This window comes from Esox lucius, chromosome 16, assembly GCF_011004845.1.
Source record: "Esox lucius isolate fEsoLuc1 chromosome 16, fEsoLuc1.pri, whole genome shotgun sequence".
NCBI classification, from domain to species: Eukaryota; Metazoa; Chordata; class Actinopteri; order Esociformes; family Esocidae; genus Esox; species Esox lucius.
The window spans coordinates 29,986,208-30,005,469 of record NC_047584.1 but is presented as its reverse complement, the minus strand read 5'-3'; the positions used below and the strand labels follow the sequence as shown (position 1 = coordinate 30,005,469).

General features: G+C 42.0%; 2 protein-coding genes across 6 annotated transcripts in view; both read left to right on the top strand.

The window, feature by feature from the left end:
- The first annotated feature begins 2,690 nt into the window (after positions 1-2,690).
- eomesb (eomesodermin homolog b) lies at positions 2,691-12,614 on the top strand. 4 transcript variants are annotated; one of them, XM_010892746.5, is made up of 7 exons: positions 2,691-2,709; positions 8,120-8,767; positions 8,924-9,078; positions 9,446-9,564; positions 10,044-10,202; positions 10,745-10,806; positions 10,969-12,614. In XM_010892746.5, exons 2-7 carry the CDS (start codon positions 8,253-8,255, stop codon positions 11,732-11,734), a joined length of 1,776 nt encoding a protein of 591 aa, XP_010891048.3. In that variant the 5' UTR covers positions 2,691-2,709; positions 8,120-8,252; the 3' UTR covers positions 11,735-12,614. The 4 variants fall into 4 exon arrangements, with proteins under 4 accessions (XP_010891048.3, XP_010891047.3, XP_010891050.3 ...); XM_010892745.5 differs by lacking the exon at positions 2,691-2,709 and adding an exon at positions 5,618-6,200; XM_010892748.5 differs by lacking the exon at positions 2,691-2,709 and having other exon boundaries at positions 7,662-8,333; positions 8,472-8,767.
- Positions 12,615-13,882: 1,268 nt separating this feature from the next.
- The window catches only part of LOC105023498 (ankyrin repeat and IBR domain-containing protein 1), a 36,577-nt gene continuing 31,197 nt past the window's right edge, over positions 13,883-19,262 (top strand). Inside the window, exons 1-2 of one of the 2 annotated variants that reach the window (XM_029125839.2) lie at positions 13,883-14,134; positions 18,420-18,698. In XM_029125839.2, the coding sequence (XP_028981672.1) occupies positions 18,511-18,698 (188 nt within the window). In that variant the 5' untranslated portion in view covers positions 13,883-14,134; positions 18,420-18,510. Of the gene's footprint in view, positions 14,135-17,854; positions 17,914-18,419; positions 18,699-19,262 lie in introns of those variants that run through there. The other variant, XM_029125840.2, reaches the window with a different exon arrangement.

Genomic DNA, 19,262 nt, shown 5'->3' with positions numbered 1-19,262 from the left:
ACGGTCCCCTCATGCTGCCACTCTGTGTCGGACACTAGACTCTACCATTAGTATCAAGGTCAGAGGGGGCTACCTGGGAGAACGAGTGACTAGGGTTAGAAAAGGTCTTTAACTTCTGGTACTGTAGGACCACCCCCATCCAAACTAACCCTAAGGGAACATTTGTTAGGACATTTGTCCCGGAAAGCCTGCCCGGACTGTGCCCTGAAATCCCAAGTCCTCTGCTCACCGAGAATCTGATTGATTTCAGCAGCTAGCTGATTCTGTGCTTCTAGAGCTGTGGAGCAGGAACAGAGTCACCTGTCCACCAATCACGGTCAGGTCCGTGCCATTATGACATCATGAGGAGCGTTGGAGCATGGCGTTCTTGGCACGGCCCTGGGGCCGGGCCTTCTGCTCTCCGCAGGCTGGGAGTGGCCTCTGCCATGGTGGCTGGGTCACGGGCTCCCTCTTCCTGCCTGGACGCGGCAGGGGCGGTGGCAGCCATGATGGCGAGGTATCAGAGACAACTCTTTAGACGTGTCAAAAAGGAAACAGAGGGGAAGCTGTTCATCAAGCGTGACGGCCAGCGGAGCACACCGTGACCACCCAGTACACACATGCAGCGTACGATACACCCTATCATCTCAGATTCAGACCTGGAAAGGCTTTTATAGCCAAGTAGGTTTCACAATAAACAAGGAATCAATGCAAAAGGAACAAGGGAAGTAAAAACAAATAAGAACAGTGGACGGAGCATAAAAATAGTAGACTGTGCATTGATAAATTACTAAAAGTAACAACAAGTATATGTAGGGTGCAAGATTTTGCCCTGTTGATGGTTGTTTATGTATGTGGGGAGGGGTAATAGATTTGTCCAGTTGAGGGTTGTGTGTGTATGTGGGGAGGGGTTATAGATTTGTCCAGTTGAGGGTTGTGTGTGTATGTGGGGAGAGATTATAGTCTCTTTGGTTCCAGGGGCATGTTCATGAGGCCTACTGCTGTAGGAATAAACTGTTCTTGTGGCGAGAGGTTTTGGTCTTGATAGACCTCAACTTTCTGCCAGACGGGAGAGTTCTGAATAGTCCATTTCTGTGGTGAGAGAGATGAGCCCCAAACTTTGCCACTCGCCTCCGTGTCCTGGAGCTGTGTAGGTTCTTATGTGACCATCAACAACCTTTCATCTTATTTTATTTGTGCATTCTCTGACCTTCCCCATGTTGATACCTGATTTTGGCATCTGTTTCACCTCATATTTATTTGAATAAGTCTTGGATAATCACTTAATAAATGTGTATTTATAAAAAATATATACATTAATGCATAGATACTTCTATTAGTTCTGGTAAATCACAATGCCAATAATTATCACACTTTTTTGAGAAGAAAAATGTTTTTTAGTTCACTCGATTAAGAAATAAGAATATTTCTTTGAGAAATGTTACACCAAATAAATTATTTTTTCTTTTACAATTACTCTCTCTTTCACTTTCTCCTTTGTCTAAGTTCTATCTCAGGCTGCTAGCCTCCCTCTCCTCTCTCTACCAGTCAATTTGATAACCTCTCTCAGGCTCTCAGTCCACTAGCCCCTCTACCCTCTCTCTATCTGTCAGTCTAGCAACCCTCTCAGGCCACGGGAAGACGAACCAGGGGTTGCTGATAGCGTAAAGACGACATGCCCCCATCGGCTGAAGTGAACCTAACAGGCAACTGGAATTACGCACACACACATCAGTGGTGTACATTTAAGGGAATCTTGTCAGAAAGTGCTAAGGCTTTCCCTATCCGTCAATCTGACAACGTCCCTCAACCTTTTCGGTATTTCTCTCAGCCTCTCTCCCCTGTCTTTCCGTCATTCTGCAAGCCCCCATCTCTTTCTCACCTGGACCACAGGCTCATGTGTGGAGGTGATGAGGGGGCTGGTGAAAGGGGTCTGTTTAAGGAGAGCCCATCTCTTCACACCTGTGGGTTGCAGCATAAAGCCCCAGTGAGTCACTGCTTGTAACAAATGCTCCCACGTTGTGAACACACACCACACACATGCATACACGAGCACTTATCAAACAACACTCCCACCCACACACAACAGACACAGACACACACACAAACACATACAAATAAATTGACACTTGACTTGTTTGTCTATTCCTGTGCACATCGCCATTGCCTGTCTTCCGCTCTATGTGTGAAATATTGTGGTCAGGTGTCGCATATCTCCATGTTAGAACCCACAGCCGCTACATAACCAATCACAATCAGTCCCACACCAGGGGAAACAGACCACATCTCTGGCAGCAACCCCCCCACCCACACACACACACACACACACACACACATTTACAATAAATGTATACAAAGCATTTTTCTGAAAATGCAAACATGCAATGAAAAAAATATAGAAATCTGTCCCTCTGAATTGCTCAGCGGTAAGGATCCCTGCCAGTTACCTCCGTCAGACCAGGGTTTGATGGCTGCAGTGGCCAGTGCCACCCAGGTTTGGGAGTTCAAAATATTCAAATATAGCTACCCTGCCTCCTTGTGGCTGATTTGGGCACCGGCGGTGCGAGGACTCATCTAGACTGCCTAGTTGAGGGGAAAGCATGATAACAACCAAAACACTATCGGGTGCTGTTCAGAGGACACGTCTCAACATCAATTGTCTCGAGTCCACTGGGAATTCCTGTGATGAGGAAGGGCTTTGAACACCGATAACAAAGTTAGGAAAACTGGGTAAGATTGTGTTTAAACTATGATTAATTATGAAAAGATCCACAACGCGTCAAATCTCCTGGGAAGACCAAACTGATTTGATCAGATCAAAGCAGGAGTTTGAACTTTGTATTTGTACATGAGATCAAAACAAACTAATTTCTGGTAGACTTACAAATACAAAAAATATTTCTATTCATAGACAGAATTTCACTAAATATTTAACCAACCATCTTAACTTTGATAGCCAAAATAATGTAAATTACAACAGTTGTGCTCATAGGTTTGAATACCCTGGCAGAAATTGTGACATTTTGGTATTGATTTTGAAAATATGACTGATCATGCAAATAAAATGTATTTTATTTAAGGTTAGTGATCATATGAAGCCATTCGTTATCACATAGTTGTTTGGCTCCTTTTTTTAAATGATGATGATAACAGAAATCACCCAAATGGCCCTGATTAAAAGTTTACATTCCCTTGAATGCTTGGCCTTGTTACAGACACACAAGGTGACACACACAGGTGAAAATGGCAATAAAGGTGAATTTCCCACACCTGTGGCTTTTTAAATTGCAATTAGTGTTTTTGTATAAATAGTCAATGAGTTTGTTAGCGCTCACTGGGATGAACTGAGCGGGCTAGATACTGAGCCAAGGGGAGCAGAAAATAACTGTCAAAAGACCTGCGGTAGGTAGTGGAACTTCATAAAGATAGAAAAGGATATAAAAAGATATCCAAAGCCTAGCAAATGCCAATCTGTATTGTTCAATCACTTATTAAGAAGTGGAAAATTCTCTTGACACCAAACCAAGGTCAGGTAGACCAAGAAACTGCCAAAACTGCCAGAAGAATTGTTTGGGATACAAAGAAAAACCCACAGGTAACCTCAGGAGAAATACAGGCTGCTCTGAAAAAATAAAGTGTGGTTGTTTCAATGAGCACAATTCGACGATACTTGAATAAAAATTTGCTGCATGGTTGAGTTGCCAGAAACAAGCCTTTATGGCACCAATGCCACAAAAAAGCTTGATTACAATATGCCTGGCAACACCTTGACACTCCTCACAGCTTCTGGCACACACAGCTGCGCATGGGACGCTCTTGGACCTTCTAGGACTTTTTTTTGTTTTATAAGTGTGCCATTCTGTTATTACCTACAGTTGAATGTGACTCCCATATGAAATAAAAAACGTGTTTTGCCTGCTCACTCATGTTTTCTTTACCTTGGTGCATATATTACCAATTCTCCAAGGGTATGCAAACTTTTGAGCACAACTGAATAACTTCATTAATGGCCCCCCTGAGAAGTCGACCATTTAAACAGTTTAGATTAAACTTAATAGGATGCATTTAAAGAACCCTCTCTGTGCCATTAAATACACCATTTAAAAAATGTCTGTTGATGAGTGACGTCAATAAGTACAAAAACTAAAGGGCAGAACAAATACAATATCACTATGTGGAAGGTGAAAAAAAGGAGTTTGTTTCATTGGTCTGGTGTCATTGGTCTGACTGCATTTCACGCATTGCGTGAGAAACAATGATGAGTAGCTATAGAAAACACACCACCCCCAACACAAACACATATTTGTGGAAACTGGACCACCTTAAAGTACCCTATCTTTTGTCAGGTCAATCAGGCGTTAAACGAGCTGAAAAGGATAGACTGGAGTGCCACTTTAATTTGCAGTGAAACAACGACCAAGGCAATCTGTTCCCTGCAAGTCTGCCTTTAACGCGTAAAAGACTCGCTGACCTGCTGTAGCTCAACAGCGACTGAGGGCTTGACTGTGGCCTTGACAATGAGAGACAGGATGTGTTTCAGAAGGTATTTAAGCTGTTATCTATTGATTATCAACAATAGGGACTAACAGTTCTGTCACAGCGGTTAATTGGGGGGGGGGGGGGGGGGGGGCAGAGAGGAACCACAGACGCTATATAAAATGATCCATCTCCTCTTTTGCAGTTAGCTACAGAATCTCACAAAAGTGAGTACACCCCTCACATTTTTGTATATATCTTATTATATCTTTTCATGTGACAACACTGAAGAAATGACACTTTGCTACAATTTAAAGTAGAGAGTGTACAGCTTGTATAACAGTGTAAAATAACTCAAAATAACTCAATACACAGCCATTCATTTCTAAACCGCTGGGGTGTACTCACTTTTGTTGCCAGCGGATTGGACATTAATGGCTGGGTGTTGAGTTATTTTGAGGGGACAGTAAATGTACACTGTTATACAAGATGTACACTCTCTACTTTAAATTGTAGCAAAGTGTCATTTCTTCAGTGTTGTCACATGAAAATATATAATAAGATATTTACAAAAAAAACATATCTGGACCAATTACTTATCTGGACACACTGGGCTTTTCCCAATATACTGAGTAGTACTGAGTCTGCAATATGTTGAGAATGGACATCTGCCTTCTTGTCTTGGAAGTGCTGAATGTCACATTCTGTTACTTAAACTGTTATTAACACATTGGATGAGTTATTATTTGCTGGTTGTTCACAGATCACTTTCAGAAGAAGTCATCCAGTTGGCCCAGGGTATAATCTGGACTGGTTCGTTATGTGCTCAGCTGGTTATAAGCTCTGACAACAATATGTTAAGACTTTCCTCATATATGATGTGACCGACCTCTGGCCCCAGAACATCAAAGGTCAGACACTAGTAGGTAATGTCCTAAACCCAGGCCTTTTACTCCATCATCAACTTATGTGACTGCTTGTGTGATATTCAGAGGGAAATTGAGAAAACGAGAAAGGAGGGAGAGAGAGAAAGAGCCAGATTGAAAGTGAGGATGAGCAGATTGAGAAACAGATTGAGAGACAGTAAGAGAGAGAGAGAGTCACAGAGCCAGTCTTGGGGTGCGATGAAATTATTCAGTAAGCGCTTTCAGTTTTACGTTATTTGACAGGACGATGGATCGTACACGCAGCATCAGTCTTCAAGCGCCGTTGTGTGCCACTAGCCTCCTCAGTTTGCCACGTTCAACCTACTAATTGTTGATTCAGTTACATTAATTTAAAATGTATATATGTGAGGAAAATGCGAAGGCATGAAGGATAGGAAATAGGCTGCCATCCAGCATGTGTTTCATGTGGTAGGCATGCAGACGTATACTGTACGTGGCCTCTCTAGTCTCTCGGGAATCGAAAGCGAAGTTGATTATGGGATGCTATGTATGCGCTGTCATCACGAGGCAGGTCTCAAAAGTCATGAGTATAGGTGCTTCTGAACCACAAGACAGGAGACTAATAAGCCACTACAATACATTTTAACTTCTAATTTCTTGTTCTCCAAAGCTGAGAGAGGAGAGAAGATGCGATCGAATTTTCTAATTTGCTCCGTTAATTTCACACAAAATAACAAGTATTATTTTGTTTTGTTTTGATTTCTTATCTAATTCAAAACTGTAAACGTTTTAGTGGCCTATGACGTTTATTCTTCAGCATAAATTGGAAAATAAGTAGTCCATACAAATTCAAGATTGGTAAGTTTCGTCCATATTTTTTTAAGTACATTTTCCTGTGCATAAATTGCCTAATACATTTTTTATATTCATAGTTTATGCTCCAAAATAAGTTTGCATTGCCCCTCATACACAATGAAAAAAATGCGCAATATTTGAATAGTATTTAGATGTATATAAGATACGGTCATAATTCATGTCAGTTGAATCAGTGCTTAGCCTAATCGTCACTGCTTCAATTCTGCGGGAGCCTCAGTGTCACCATGCTTGTCTGCTTTGTTAACGCTGTTCCTCAGGCGGGCTGTCCGTTCCCCCACACATCACAGGTCTCTTCAAACGGAAAGATAATTGACCATTTCCCCTCTGCACACGTAGGACGACCCGGTGGGACAGAATAACGCGAATTTCTCATTACATTGAAATATATGCAAATGAAAATTGAACACATTAATTATATATCTCAAAATAGAAGGCAATATACTAATTGATAGAAAATGGTAAATCAAACTGTTCGGAAACGAATTTATGGAATAATAAGTGAATAGCCCAACGATGAATAACCTTAATAATTTTGAAGTCAAAAATAAAATTATTCTCCTTATTACATTTTATTAAACACGCAAAAATTATTTAAAAAAAAACAGCTGGCCTACTATGTTTTATCGAATTAAACGATTAAACGCACATTGGCTTAACTTATTGTATGAGCGTACAATGGAAACCTTGAGCAAAAAAAATACGGTAGGTGATAACTTTCCATAAGGCGTTTTCACACATTTATACACATATTGGGGTTTACCTCCCCCACATATATCGTGGGTTGTCAGAAAATAAATCCGTGTTTACTATGCCATGTGGTTTACAAGAACCGGTACAGCCAAACGAAGCAGGCTACGAGTATGAAAAGCGCGCTGCAACGATCTAGCTACATGTATTATCCAATATCTTTCCATCAACTGAATTATCACGTAATAATCAAGCAGTACTCATGACTGTGTTTGTTATCTTTAGAAATCATTATGGCAGAAAAGAGGGGTTAAATAAACATTTAGAAGACACCTACCACGGCCCACACCTGCCTGAAAGGCTCTATAATTGAATGTTAATGGGCGATAAGAAGCCTGTCAGTGACTGCTCGGCTGGAGATTGTCGTGTCTGCAACTAATACACAAAACCTAAACAGAAAACACAACTAAAGTAAAACCGGATGTAAAATAGCAGTACAGAATAATTGCCAGCGTTACAGGTTGCTTTGTGCATTAGGCTGAATTAATAAAACCATGTCTTGATTTGTTATTAGGACGGACAAAATTGCATTCATTATTTTTGACTAGTTTAATTATACAGAATTACAACCTTTCGGACAGGTCATATGATGAGAGGTATCAATCAAATTTATTTATAAAGCCCTTTTTACATCAGCAGATGTCCCAAAGTGCTTTTACAAAACACCTGGCCTTAAACCCCACGGAGCAAACATCAGTAATGTTGAATTTCAGTGGCTAGGAAAAACTCCTCTGGGCTAAAGACCTCTAGGCTTAAAGTTATGACTGACTTATAAATCATTTATAAAAACAGTTGTGGTTTAACAGCAATAATTTATTTTGAGGAAAAATTCAAACACATTTTTATCACTTAATTCACACTCCAAAATGGCTAAGCCATCAACGAACCATCCTCAAAGCCACACCCATGGCTTTCAAGAAAATTGGGAGTGTGAAACGGGAATCACGTAATCCCCCTGTGCAGGTTATCACAGGGGAGCTGCTAGTAGTTTAAACAGTGCCACTCTACACGCGGACAACAAGACAAACGGATGGATTCCTCTGACTATATGTTGATATTCAGTAGCCAGGATTAAAAGTAGGCTATATATGCGTTTATCTTGGATGTTTTGAGTAAATCCTTAATTTAATAAGAACATTTTCATTTCTCAAAAGGATGCAGAACTTAACAAGAAGATCATTGACATCGGAACTAATGCTACCGCTTTGACAGAGTTTCTGGACTGGAATTTAAAAAATAACTTAAAAAAATTATCAAATACATTTACTCTGCCTGACAAAAAGAACCATGCTCGGAGAGGGAGAAAGCAACTCCTTCCCTTCCCCCAAGGATGCCCCCGACCCGGAGGAGAAGAGAAAGTCCCCCGTGGTGGGTGCAGATGACCCGGCCATGGCCGGCAGTGCTAGCCGGTACACCGATGGACTCGGGTCAGGCCGATATTATCTGTCACCATCCAAGACAGCTGGAGAAGTGACGAGTCCCTGTTCCTTATTCCCTTATTCCCAGTCTGGGGCCGTGTACACCGCGCCCGGCGGGTCTAGGTATTCGACGTCGCTTCACTTCGGTTCGGTGTTGCCTCCCACGGGTTTCTCCTCGGCGGTGTGCCCCGGGCGCAATCAATTCGGCCCGGCCTACCAGTTCGGACAAGGTGGCTGTCTCTATCCGTCCTATAGCAGTGGTGCCGGTGGAGTGACCCCATCTTCCAGCGCAGGGATGAGGGCTCAGGTCTACCTCTGCAACCGGCCTCTCTGGCTCAAGTTTCATCGCCATCAGACAGAGATGATTATTACCAAGCAAGGCAGGTGAGTAAACAATACGGATATTTATTGACATTGGATGTTGTGAACGGTAGACTAATCTCCGCACCTGCGCAAGCATATCTCGCCTAAAATGTTCGCCTATTCTGCACGCACGTAAAACGCGCACACTACAATCCCGTTGCGATTTCTTATTTTCAGGCGAATGTTCCCGTTCCTCAGTTTCAACATGACTGGTTTGAATCTCTCCGCTCACTACAACGTGTTTGTGGAGGTCGTGCTCGCTGACCCCAACCACTGGAGGTTTCAAGGCGGGAAATGGGTCACTTGTGGAAAAGCTGACAATAACATGCAGGGTATTTATGAACATAATTATAAGAATCATAAGCAATTGTAAATATTTCACTTAATGAAAATATCCCACAACATACGGTTCTGTGCAAATTCTTAGGCACCACGTGAATGTCGAACTAAGGCCATTTATTTGGGTAGTGTTTTGATTAAAATAAATCTATATAAAAAAAATATGCATTAATATTATATATATATATATATATATATTTACAAATGAACATTTACTACCCAAATAAATTACTTTAGTTCGATTTTCAGGTGCCTTAGTTCGACATTCACGTGTTATACTCTGTTTTCCGCAATTAATGACCTTTCACACTTTTCACTATGAATGCTGGCACAATATTTACAGCAATTTTTTATTATAAGGAAACAAAATGTATGTGCATCCCGAATCGCCCAACACCGGAGCGCACTGGATGAGACAAGAGATCTCTTTTGGTAAACTGAAGCTTACTAACAACAAGGGCGCCAGCAACAATGCACAGGTAACATTTTGAATGACATATTTTCAAACTCAATTGTTGTTGTTTTTTTTGCATTCTAGACTACTTGTTTTCTTCTGTTGGTCCAAAACTCGTTTTAACGAAATACATCGTTTACTTTACAAACAAAGATTACAGGGACACAGCCAACATAAACCTACAAAACATATTTATATTTCTGTATTAATATACAGACATGGCCGTATTGCAAATAGTAAATATAAGTATAGTAAATATTCAGGCCAAAGACTGCAGATTTGAGATTTTTGCGTATTTTTGTGGAAATAAGACACTGAAAATTTGCTTTTTGATTGTTACTGTACACCTGGTTGTATTTCCATTGCAAAGCTTAAATGTAAAAAAAATTCTAAGTGTCCTATTGTTATATTACTCACGTATTTACGCACAGCGTTTAGCTCGACGTTCGACGTTTACAAACCTCGCTTCTCCATCGACTCCATACTATTTTGTTTTTCCTCCAGATGATAGTTCTTCAGTCTCTTCATAAGTACCAGCCAAGGCTGCACATTGTGGAGGTGACAGAGGACAGTGTGGACATGAGCTCTAGTGACCCAAAGACCCAGACCTTCACATTCCCTGAGAACCAATTTATTGCTGTCACTGCATACCAGAACACGGATGTAAGCATCTCTCTTGTGACCATTTATCCTCAAAAACTCTCCCAGTTATTGTCTGTCTCCAATAAGATCTTTGCTAACCTATATAAGTGATGAATACTGTCTCCACAGGATGTTAATTTACTTACTGTGCCAACGGTCAGAACAAATTTTGGGAAACACGCCTTCATGTTCTCTGCTCCATCAGCTTGGATCACCTTTCAAAATTAAACTACAAGATCTTGTCTCTCTTAGCATTTTTAAATAATTGATGATGGACTTGGAATCTGATTCCCTTACTTGTCAATGTTTTTAATTATGTTCTGTCAACATCTGCAGAATAATGGTGTAATTGTTTAATGGTTGTATTGATTATACTTGTACTTGTATTTGTTGTATTCTGAAACATTTTATGTTACAAATTACAGCTGCCTATTCATGGCCAGGACGCTCTTGGAAAAGAGATTTTTAATCTCAATGAGACTTTCCTGGTAAAAAAAATAAATTAGCAGGAAATGTCATCTCATCGTAAAGTATTTTCTTAATGCTTTTCTTTCTTTCTTTAGATCACACAACTAAAAATTGACCACAACCCTTTTGCAAAAGGCTTCAGAGATAACTATGATTCGTGAGTATCTTTTGCCTCTTTTTCCTCCACAGTTTGTAACTCTAAAATAATGCATTTCCATCAAGTTTTGAGTTGCCAGCAAAGTGCTACGGACACTTCTGGCCCAAGTGCAGCACTGCTTATCCATGCCATTTACTGTCTCTGTTCTTGTGTTGTTCCCAGCATCTACACAGTTCCAGAGGGCGACCGGTTAACCCCGTCTCCGACCGATCCATCTCGCTCCCATCAGATCGTCCCAGGTCCCCGCTATGCAATGCAACCTCTGTTCCAGGACCAGTTCGCAAATAACCTGCCCCAGAACCGCTTCTACAACAGCGAGAGGACCGTACCCCAGAACAATGGCCTCCTATCGCCCCAGCCAGAGGACAGCGCCTCCCAGAGGTGGTTTGTCTCCATGCAGCAGACAGGAGCTGGCTCCAACAAGTTGGATCTGAGCTCCTACGAAGGGGACTACGCCAGCGGCCTGATCCCATACAGTATCAAGTCCCTGCCTCTACAGACTCCTCACGCTCTCAGCTACTACCCTGATTCTCCGTTCAGCCCAATGGCGACGGGCTGGGGCTCCAGAGGGTCCTATCAGAGAAAAGTAGCCACAGGACTCCCCTGGTCCCCGAGACCCAGCCCCCAAGGATTCCCTGAGGACCAGCTGCCAGTGGCCGACAAGGACATAGCTCAGGAAGATGAGATTAGCAGCAGTGGGGGCAGTCTAACGTCATCATGGAGCGATCACCACTCACCCCTGGACAAGGCTGACTCTGCGGCCTACAACGGGGTGTGTAAGAGGAGGCGCACATCGCTGGTGGGACCGAGCACGGAGAGCTCTCTCAACATTAAGTGTGAGGAGGACCTGACGCCCACGGCGATATACACCAAGGACTCCCCTGTTACTAAAAGCATGGCTTACTGCTCCTTCTACATGAGCCCTTAGCTCGATTGGTTATGCTAATTTTTGGGAAATCCTGTAGCGAGTTATTTCGTATTTAATGGGAGTTTCTAGTCAGTTTCTATTCTGCCAAATCTGTACCACCTACGTATCGATTGATCTTACCCACTCAGATTTTCTACATATGACGCTGACTGTGTGTGATTTCTTTGCATTTGATACACCCAGTGGGTTGGTTTGTAATATGTATTAAAATCTATACATTTTTGGTCCTGGATTTTGAATGACTGAAGGTGTGGTATATTAAAGGTTGAAAATGTAGGTGGTACAAACCCTGAATGCTTATTGGCTGATTGTAAACAAAACTGTGTATCTTGGGTATGGTGTGAAATACCACAAGGTATTACACAAAAAATATTTGTTTACTAATAATATTGGTAACTACTTACATTTACTTATTTTTTTGTCATTTAGCAAAGGCTCTTATCCATAGCAACTTACCGGACCAATTAGGGTTAAGTGCCTTGCTCAAGGACAGATTTATCACCTTGCTGACCAGACATTTTGGTTGCTAGCCCAAATCCCCAACCACTAGGCTATCTGCCACCAGTTTATAATAGCAATAAGGCATATTGGGTGTGTGTGTTACTGAATTTGGCCCCCATGGCTTCAACCTGTATCCAGACACTGTTGTGCATAAGAACGGCATATACCACACCCATTTGAGTCTAGATTGTTTAATTATTCACCAAACCAATTATGTGTGTGTACAGTAAATGCCTTCTCACTGAAGTTTAATTTACAAACACGACTTCTGTGGATACTATCGCTGTGCATAGTAACATGTAGCCTATGTTATATTGTATAACATATAGCCAGGCTTACTGTACATTGCAATGTTATGAGTTTTTATAATAAAAAGTATCCAACTTCATTGTGGCTGACCAATGTCAAACTTTTTTCGGGGTCAAATCTGAAATGTAAGTAGTAAAAAAGCAGCTGCGTTCTGCCCATCAGAGAAGCGGAAGAGGTAACCAAGGCTTATAAGCACAGCTAGCCACGTCAGTGCGGTGTGGTCTGAGAGGGCAACGTTCAGTCGTCAGAGCGGTGTGGGCTGAGAGGGCAACGTTCAGTCGTCAGAGCGGTGTGGTCTGAGAGGGCAACGTTCAGTCGTCAGAGCGGTGTGGGCTGAGAGGGCAACGTTCTGTCGTCAGAGCGGTGTGGGCTGAGAGGGCAACGTTCAGTCGTCAGAGCGGTGTGGTCTGAGAGGGCAACGTTCTGTCGTCAGAGCGGTGTGGGCTGAGAGGGCAACAGTCGTCAGAGAGGTGTGGGCTGAGAGGGCAACATTCACTCCTCAGAGCAGAAGGTGTTGTTCATTCACTGTAGGACCCTACAGAAACTCTAAAAACACTCTAGTGCCCATAGATAGCTGAACAATAGGATATAAAACTGATTATAAAATGTGTCCTGAAAACAAAATCATGTTTCAAATCTGGTACGAATATTTAGGACCAGGGCTATTAAAAAAGACTGATAACTGGTTTAACAATGTGTCAAATCCTGAAGTTTCATATACATATATTCAGCAGTTTAAACATAATTAAATGTCTAATTCAGAAATAAAACATCTAGTGTGGGTTTCACAGACACAGATTAAGCCTAGTCTAGGACAAAAAAAAGTTTACTATTGAACTAAAATATGAATTACTGATACATTTAAAAAATAAATGAACAATACAAAACAAAAAAATACAAATGAAATGAAATGTTTTGAAGGATCAGTGACAGAAATCCATCATTCAATCGATGGATTTTATTAAATTAATATTGGGCCTATCCACGATGGGAGGCTCGAATGCCTACCAACACAACCCCTGTCGAAAACGCCTGGAACAAGAAGCATGTCCATCAAATTGATGGACTCTTCCGCCCTCTGGTGGGAGGAAGTTAGTGCTGTTTGTAAAACAGCAATAATATACCCATTTGTTTTCAATGTGGAACATTGTCATCATTTCTGGAATGGGGGGTAAGCTTTTACCGGTAAACCATAAACACAGGACTCGAGCTAAACACGAGCAATTGCTGACATAAAATGATCAGGAAAGATTCTTTAACAAAGGAATCATTATGTTGACTTGTCAAACTTCCTAAAACACAAACATCCTGCACTTTACAGCGCAGCCCTGATTCCTGATAACACGCAGCTGGCCAGTCAGTCTAGTGCTATGCGCGAGCGTCCGTGCGACTAGCAAAACAGTCAGAGGGAGGGGAGTCAGATTCCAGTAGCTACATTATGCAAACCAACGGCAACAAGAACAACAAAGGGGTTGAATACACACGCAAATATGGAATAGCAGCATAGCCTGACAGAAGAATAGACATTAGGCAGCCGAAGGCGACCGTCCACGACAAGATTCTGGCGAACCGCATCAGCCTCAGACATTTGTAAGTCTTAACGTTAGCTAGCTAGCTGGCTGAGTAATCAATGTTTTTTTTTTTTTACTTGGTAGCCAGCAGACAAACGCAGAAAAGCCAGCGAAGTGTACTTAATGTAGTGAAGTAGTAAAACTGTCACCGTTTACTTATTTATGTAAGTTAATCATTGTCAACTGTAGGTTATAGTTAATGTTGGCTTGCTAGCTAGGTCAAACAAGGTTTGTAGTACCAGCTAACGTTAGCTGTCTGGTCAAGCTAACGATAATGTAGCAAACTTGGCAAGCTAATCTGCCCTAAAACGCAGGATTGTGCTCAATGGTTAACTAGTTGGTCTGTGAAAATGAGCTATCAAACACGTTATTAACAAACGTTAACTAGGTAAAACAGCGCTAGTTTCAAAACATGCCAGCCACGGATAGCCCATATAAAAAGCCTGACATTCACTTTCACAGCCAAGCAAGTCTGGCTGACGGGGCATTGTTGCTTTGTCTTTTGTTGCTTGTTACTACTGGTTAGCCAGTTACAGAGCGGCAGGCGAAATTTCCTGCATGAACCGGTGAACATTGGTAATAACTACCACCGTTAAAGTAGTGGAGATGGCTGTCAAGGTTCGGCAATCAATGTAGCGCTTTTCATTTTGATCTCCAATATTGTCATTAAAGTGGGAGAACTACACCAACAGGTTATTTTTAAGTGACCCAGTACGAGTTCCCAGAAACGTGTTGTTATTTCTAACTTTCTAACTCCTCCTTGTTTATAAAGTGTTTAAGGTGTTACTCATGGGAAACGAACTACAGCACCTAACAGCAGACTGGCATGAATTTCATTAAAGCTTGGGACCTGTATGCCTGTATTGCACACCAGCATGGCAATTCAGTCCTTTCACAAGGAACACATTTATCACACATTAAACTACATAACTGGAAATCACTGAACTGAACATCTCATCCTAGACCATACACAATGCCTCATGAATCACAAACTACACTCCCATTCTTAGAGTTCTCAGACAAAAATGTCAAACCAAATCAGATGCCACGTACTTCAGAACAGATGCTCTGAACTAGTTTCCCCCCAGTTAGGTTACACACAAGTTTTTGAAGCATGCTGGAATGTTAATAACTAGTCACCTCTGTCTTTCTCTGTATTTTATACTCCCCTCTGAAATTACATTATCTTATCTGCTCACCATTGTTGTTTTAGATTGTATGTCCACTCTGTAGATGTGCTGTATTCTGTTTCTAGATTTAAAAAGTCAGCCTTTACTTAGTGATTAAAGGTCATTCTAATTCTGTTGTGAACAAACACTGTAATGTGGTAACAGCTAACACTATAAATGTGTGCATTAATTTAAATGTAAAAAAAATAATAAAATACAACTATAATTCTGCCAGCTTTGTGTTCTCTACCGGCTACTGAGTTGACTATTGTGGCCACTGGTTTCAGCTGTCGGCTTGTTTCCCTTGCGTTGTGGGCTAGCTCCGTATGCAGACTCCATTGGTAGCCCTCCGCCAGTCATCTCTAATACAAATAATTATTAGTCCCGAATGGAACCCTGCTCACTGTGAAGTGTACTACATTTGACCAGAGCCAGTGCCCTACATAGGGTTTAGTGTGCCGCTTGGGATGTGGGACAGTCCTGGGTGGTTTTAGATAAGATACGAGTAGGTTCAGATGATGGCGCGGGAATTACTTTGTCATGACCTGCCACAGAAGGCCGTGTAATAAAACAGACCCTAGACAATCACACTGTGTATGGGCAAGTAAATAAATGTTGCACAATCTGTCCGGGAAGAGTTGCATAGTGGAAGACCTTGGTTGGTTTGTCTCATGATGGACTAAACGTTAGCTGGTCCGTTTTGGGTTCTGAACTGCTGAGTGGATTTAATACACAGTCCGCTGCCCAAATGGCACCCTATTTTCTACATAGTTGTCCTTCTTATGACCAGGGCCTGGTCTAAACTAGTCGACTCGAACCGGAACTGCATACAGTTTATTCATAAAGGTAACCCAATTTAACAAATTGACCAAAACCTACAACTTTAAAACCGTTTATGCAATTAAAATAACTTAATCTAGCCATTTCCAATTTTGTCTTTCTAAGCCATTCTGTTGTAGCTTTGCTTGTGTGTTTTGGATCATCGAAAAGTTGCAAGATATATGTTTGGTTTTTGACAGATGACATCAAGAATTCTCTTGTACAATATGGAACTCATGGTTCAGTCAATGATGACAAGTTGGCCGTAAGCTGTGTCAGCAAAGCACCCCAACACTGTCATTTTTCCGCCTCCCCGCATTACTGCAATTATATTCTTGCAATTGTATTCTTCTGTTCAACGGCAGTGTTTTGTTTTTGCCAAACTTGAAGTCTGGGATTGTGGCCAAACAACTCCACCTTTCACTCATCTGTCTGGAGCCCGTTGTTCCTTTAGTTTGGATGTTTACCCAGGTGTTGTCCGGCAGATGTCAGTTGTATCGTGATATACTGTTTGAAGAGAAGAGGCTTATTCCTGAACCTCCTTTAGTTCAGCTGGTTTGTGCAGTCTCTTTCTGACAGTTGACACATGCATTCTTACATTGGTTGTGGCAAGAGAGGCCTGTAGATCCCTGAAGTTACACTGTGGTTCATAGAAACATCTCCGATCATCGTCAGTCATCTCTTGGGCTGAATTTCGTGGGGCAACCAGTCCTGGGTAGACAGCCTGTGTTTTTTTGTCCATTTGTAGGTGATCCGTCAGACAGTGGAATTATGCTCTTTGAATTTGTTGGAAATGGCTCCCAGACTCATGGGCATTGATATTACTTATTCTGAGGTTCTTGGACAGGTCTGTTGATCTTGGCGTGATGTTACCCCACACCCATATGGTTAAGAGCAACCAGATTAAGTTTCTAATCTTCATGGAGAACCTGACCCTCCAAGGTAATCAGTTCCTCTGGTTTTTTGTTGCACCTGGTTTGAATTTGAGCGATTTAATGTTATGGTAACATTCAGGGTGTTACCATAACAGTATGAAATTGCATTTTGGTGATTTTCTTAGAATTGCAAATTAAATTATTTCGAAGGTAAATTTATTTTCTTGTTCTTTCTGCGGTTTGTTTAATTGGGTTGCCTTTACCAGTGAATTTGTTTTGGAATTAATGAAATCACAGACCTTCCTAGGGGGTGTGCTTACTTTTTTCACTTGACTGTATAATTGGCCTGGTGCAGTGTGGCGGTACTCACTAGATGCCATGTACTGCCTCTTGTGGGCTGACTGGTAGTAGAGGCACGTGGCTGGTGACTGAGTGCCCGCGTTGACATATGGCATCGGTGTAGGATATATGCCGATCTCTGCGTGTCGTGTTACCACGGAGGGCGTCACACGCTGAGTCCGAACCCTGCAAAAAGAGACCTGGCTTGGTCTGTGTCCCAAACGGTGCCCCACGCCCCCTCCATTCTCTGCAGAGAGCGCCGCTTTTGACTGGAGCCCTAGATGCTCTTGTCAACCCTGGTGAGAAGTAGCTCACTACACCGTGGATAGGGCCGCGTTTGGTTGTGGTGGCCTGGGCACAGTTGGATGAGGGACAGTTGGATGAGGGAGACAGGAAGCCCCTGGTGATGCTGGAGGATGTGTGCGGTGAGCTGGCATGGTGATCCGGTCAGAAAATAGCACCGGTGCTAGCAGGACAAGGAGGTGCATGCGCGTAACTATGGACTTAGGTGGAAGTCAGACATTCCCCCCGTTAGTTGTTCTTTTGTGGTTTGGGCTTGCAGTTACTCAGGCCACTCTTGGGTTTGCTCGCTATTGGTGAGTAGGCTGGAGAATGCTTTTCATATTCCTGTTTTGTAAATTGAAGTGAGGTTTTATTGTTAGGAATTATAGGGTGAACTACAATGAGTGTTATTTTTTTGGTTGTGAGAAATTTGTTTTTAGCTGTGTTTAGCATTCTGTTGTTTGTCTGGTTTAAATCTGGGTCACCTTTAGTAGCTAACAATATTGTTGAACATTCAGGCAGAAATATGTGAAGTAGAACAGATGTACTTTTGACATCTAGAGTAATGGAGCTACATACAATCTATTTATGGCATTTCTTTCTGGAACTGTGTGTCATTCGGCCCTCTCCAAGCACCTCCCTGTATTATCACGGCATTTCTGGTTATTGAAAATGTTCAGCATTTCTGTGTATCTAAAATGTTGGAAATCTTGATGTATTCAAAATGTTGGGCATTTTTAGGTATATTTCAAATGTTTGGTGCTATCATCCCGATGTTTTCTCATCACACGGTCTCATGCCATTTTTCTCTCCTCATTAGGAGCTTCGCTATGCTGCACTTCTGTAGTTGGACAGGTTGAACAGCACCATCAGGTTGAAGCTCCAGGTGGAATCTCACTCTGAGCCGAGAGATGGGGAACACGGCTGCCAAGTTCCGCAAGGCTCTGATCAACGGTGACGAGTGCCTGGCCTATCAACTGTACGAGGGGAACCCTCAATTTAAGGAGGCCCTGGACCCCAACACATCGTACGGAGAACCCTACCAACACAATACTCCTCTGCACTACGCATCCAGGCACGCGATGACACGACTCATCAGGTGAGGTCACCGCAACCTTTCAAACATGCAGTAGAGAAGGTGACCTTGGACCTCTGACCCCAAGGTGTAATCTGAAATTGTAGATCCTCAGTTGTGTAATAGCCTGTCTGTAATGCCGGGGTAGTGGCTTCAATTCCTGGGACCACCATACGTAAAGTATTTGCCCGCATGACTGTTAGTACCTTTGGATATAGGGTTTGTCAAAGGGCATGTGTAGTGTATTTGTTTTTATTGTAACCTAAAATATGAAACGAAGGGAATTAAATGTTTTATTACCAAAAACACAATGTTTCAGAGTTTAATGGCCTAGACTGCAGCACAGTGATTTCAGACTTTCAGTCGCCAAGACGATTTAGTTTATTTTATTTTCCCCGAAACTTACTGTGTGGAACAAAGTCTTACGTAGGCTTCAATGATGACTTGCCAATTAAATTCAGAGGATCTTTATTGTCTTCAAAGGTCAATGTTGTGGCAGTAAACTGCACAAACAAAGCTCAGTGTCTTCATGAGGAATAGCAGAAACAGTCGATTTACAACTAGGTATCCTTATTATCCTTATTTAGC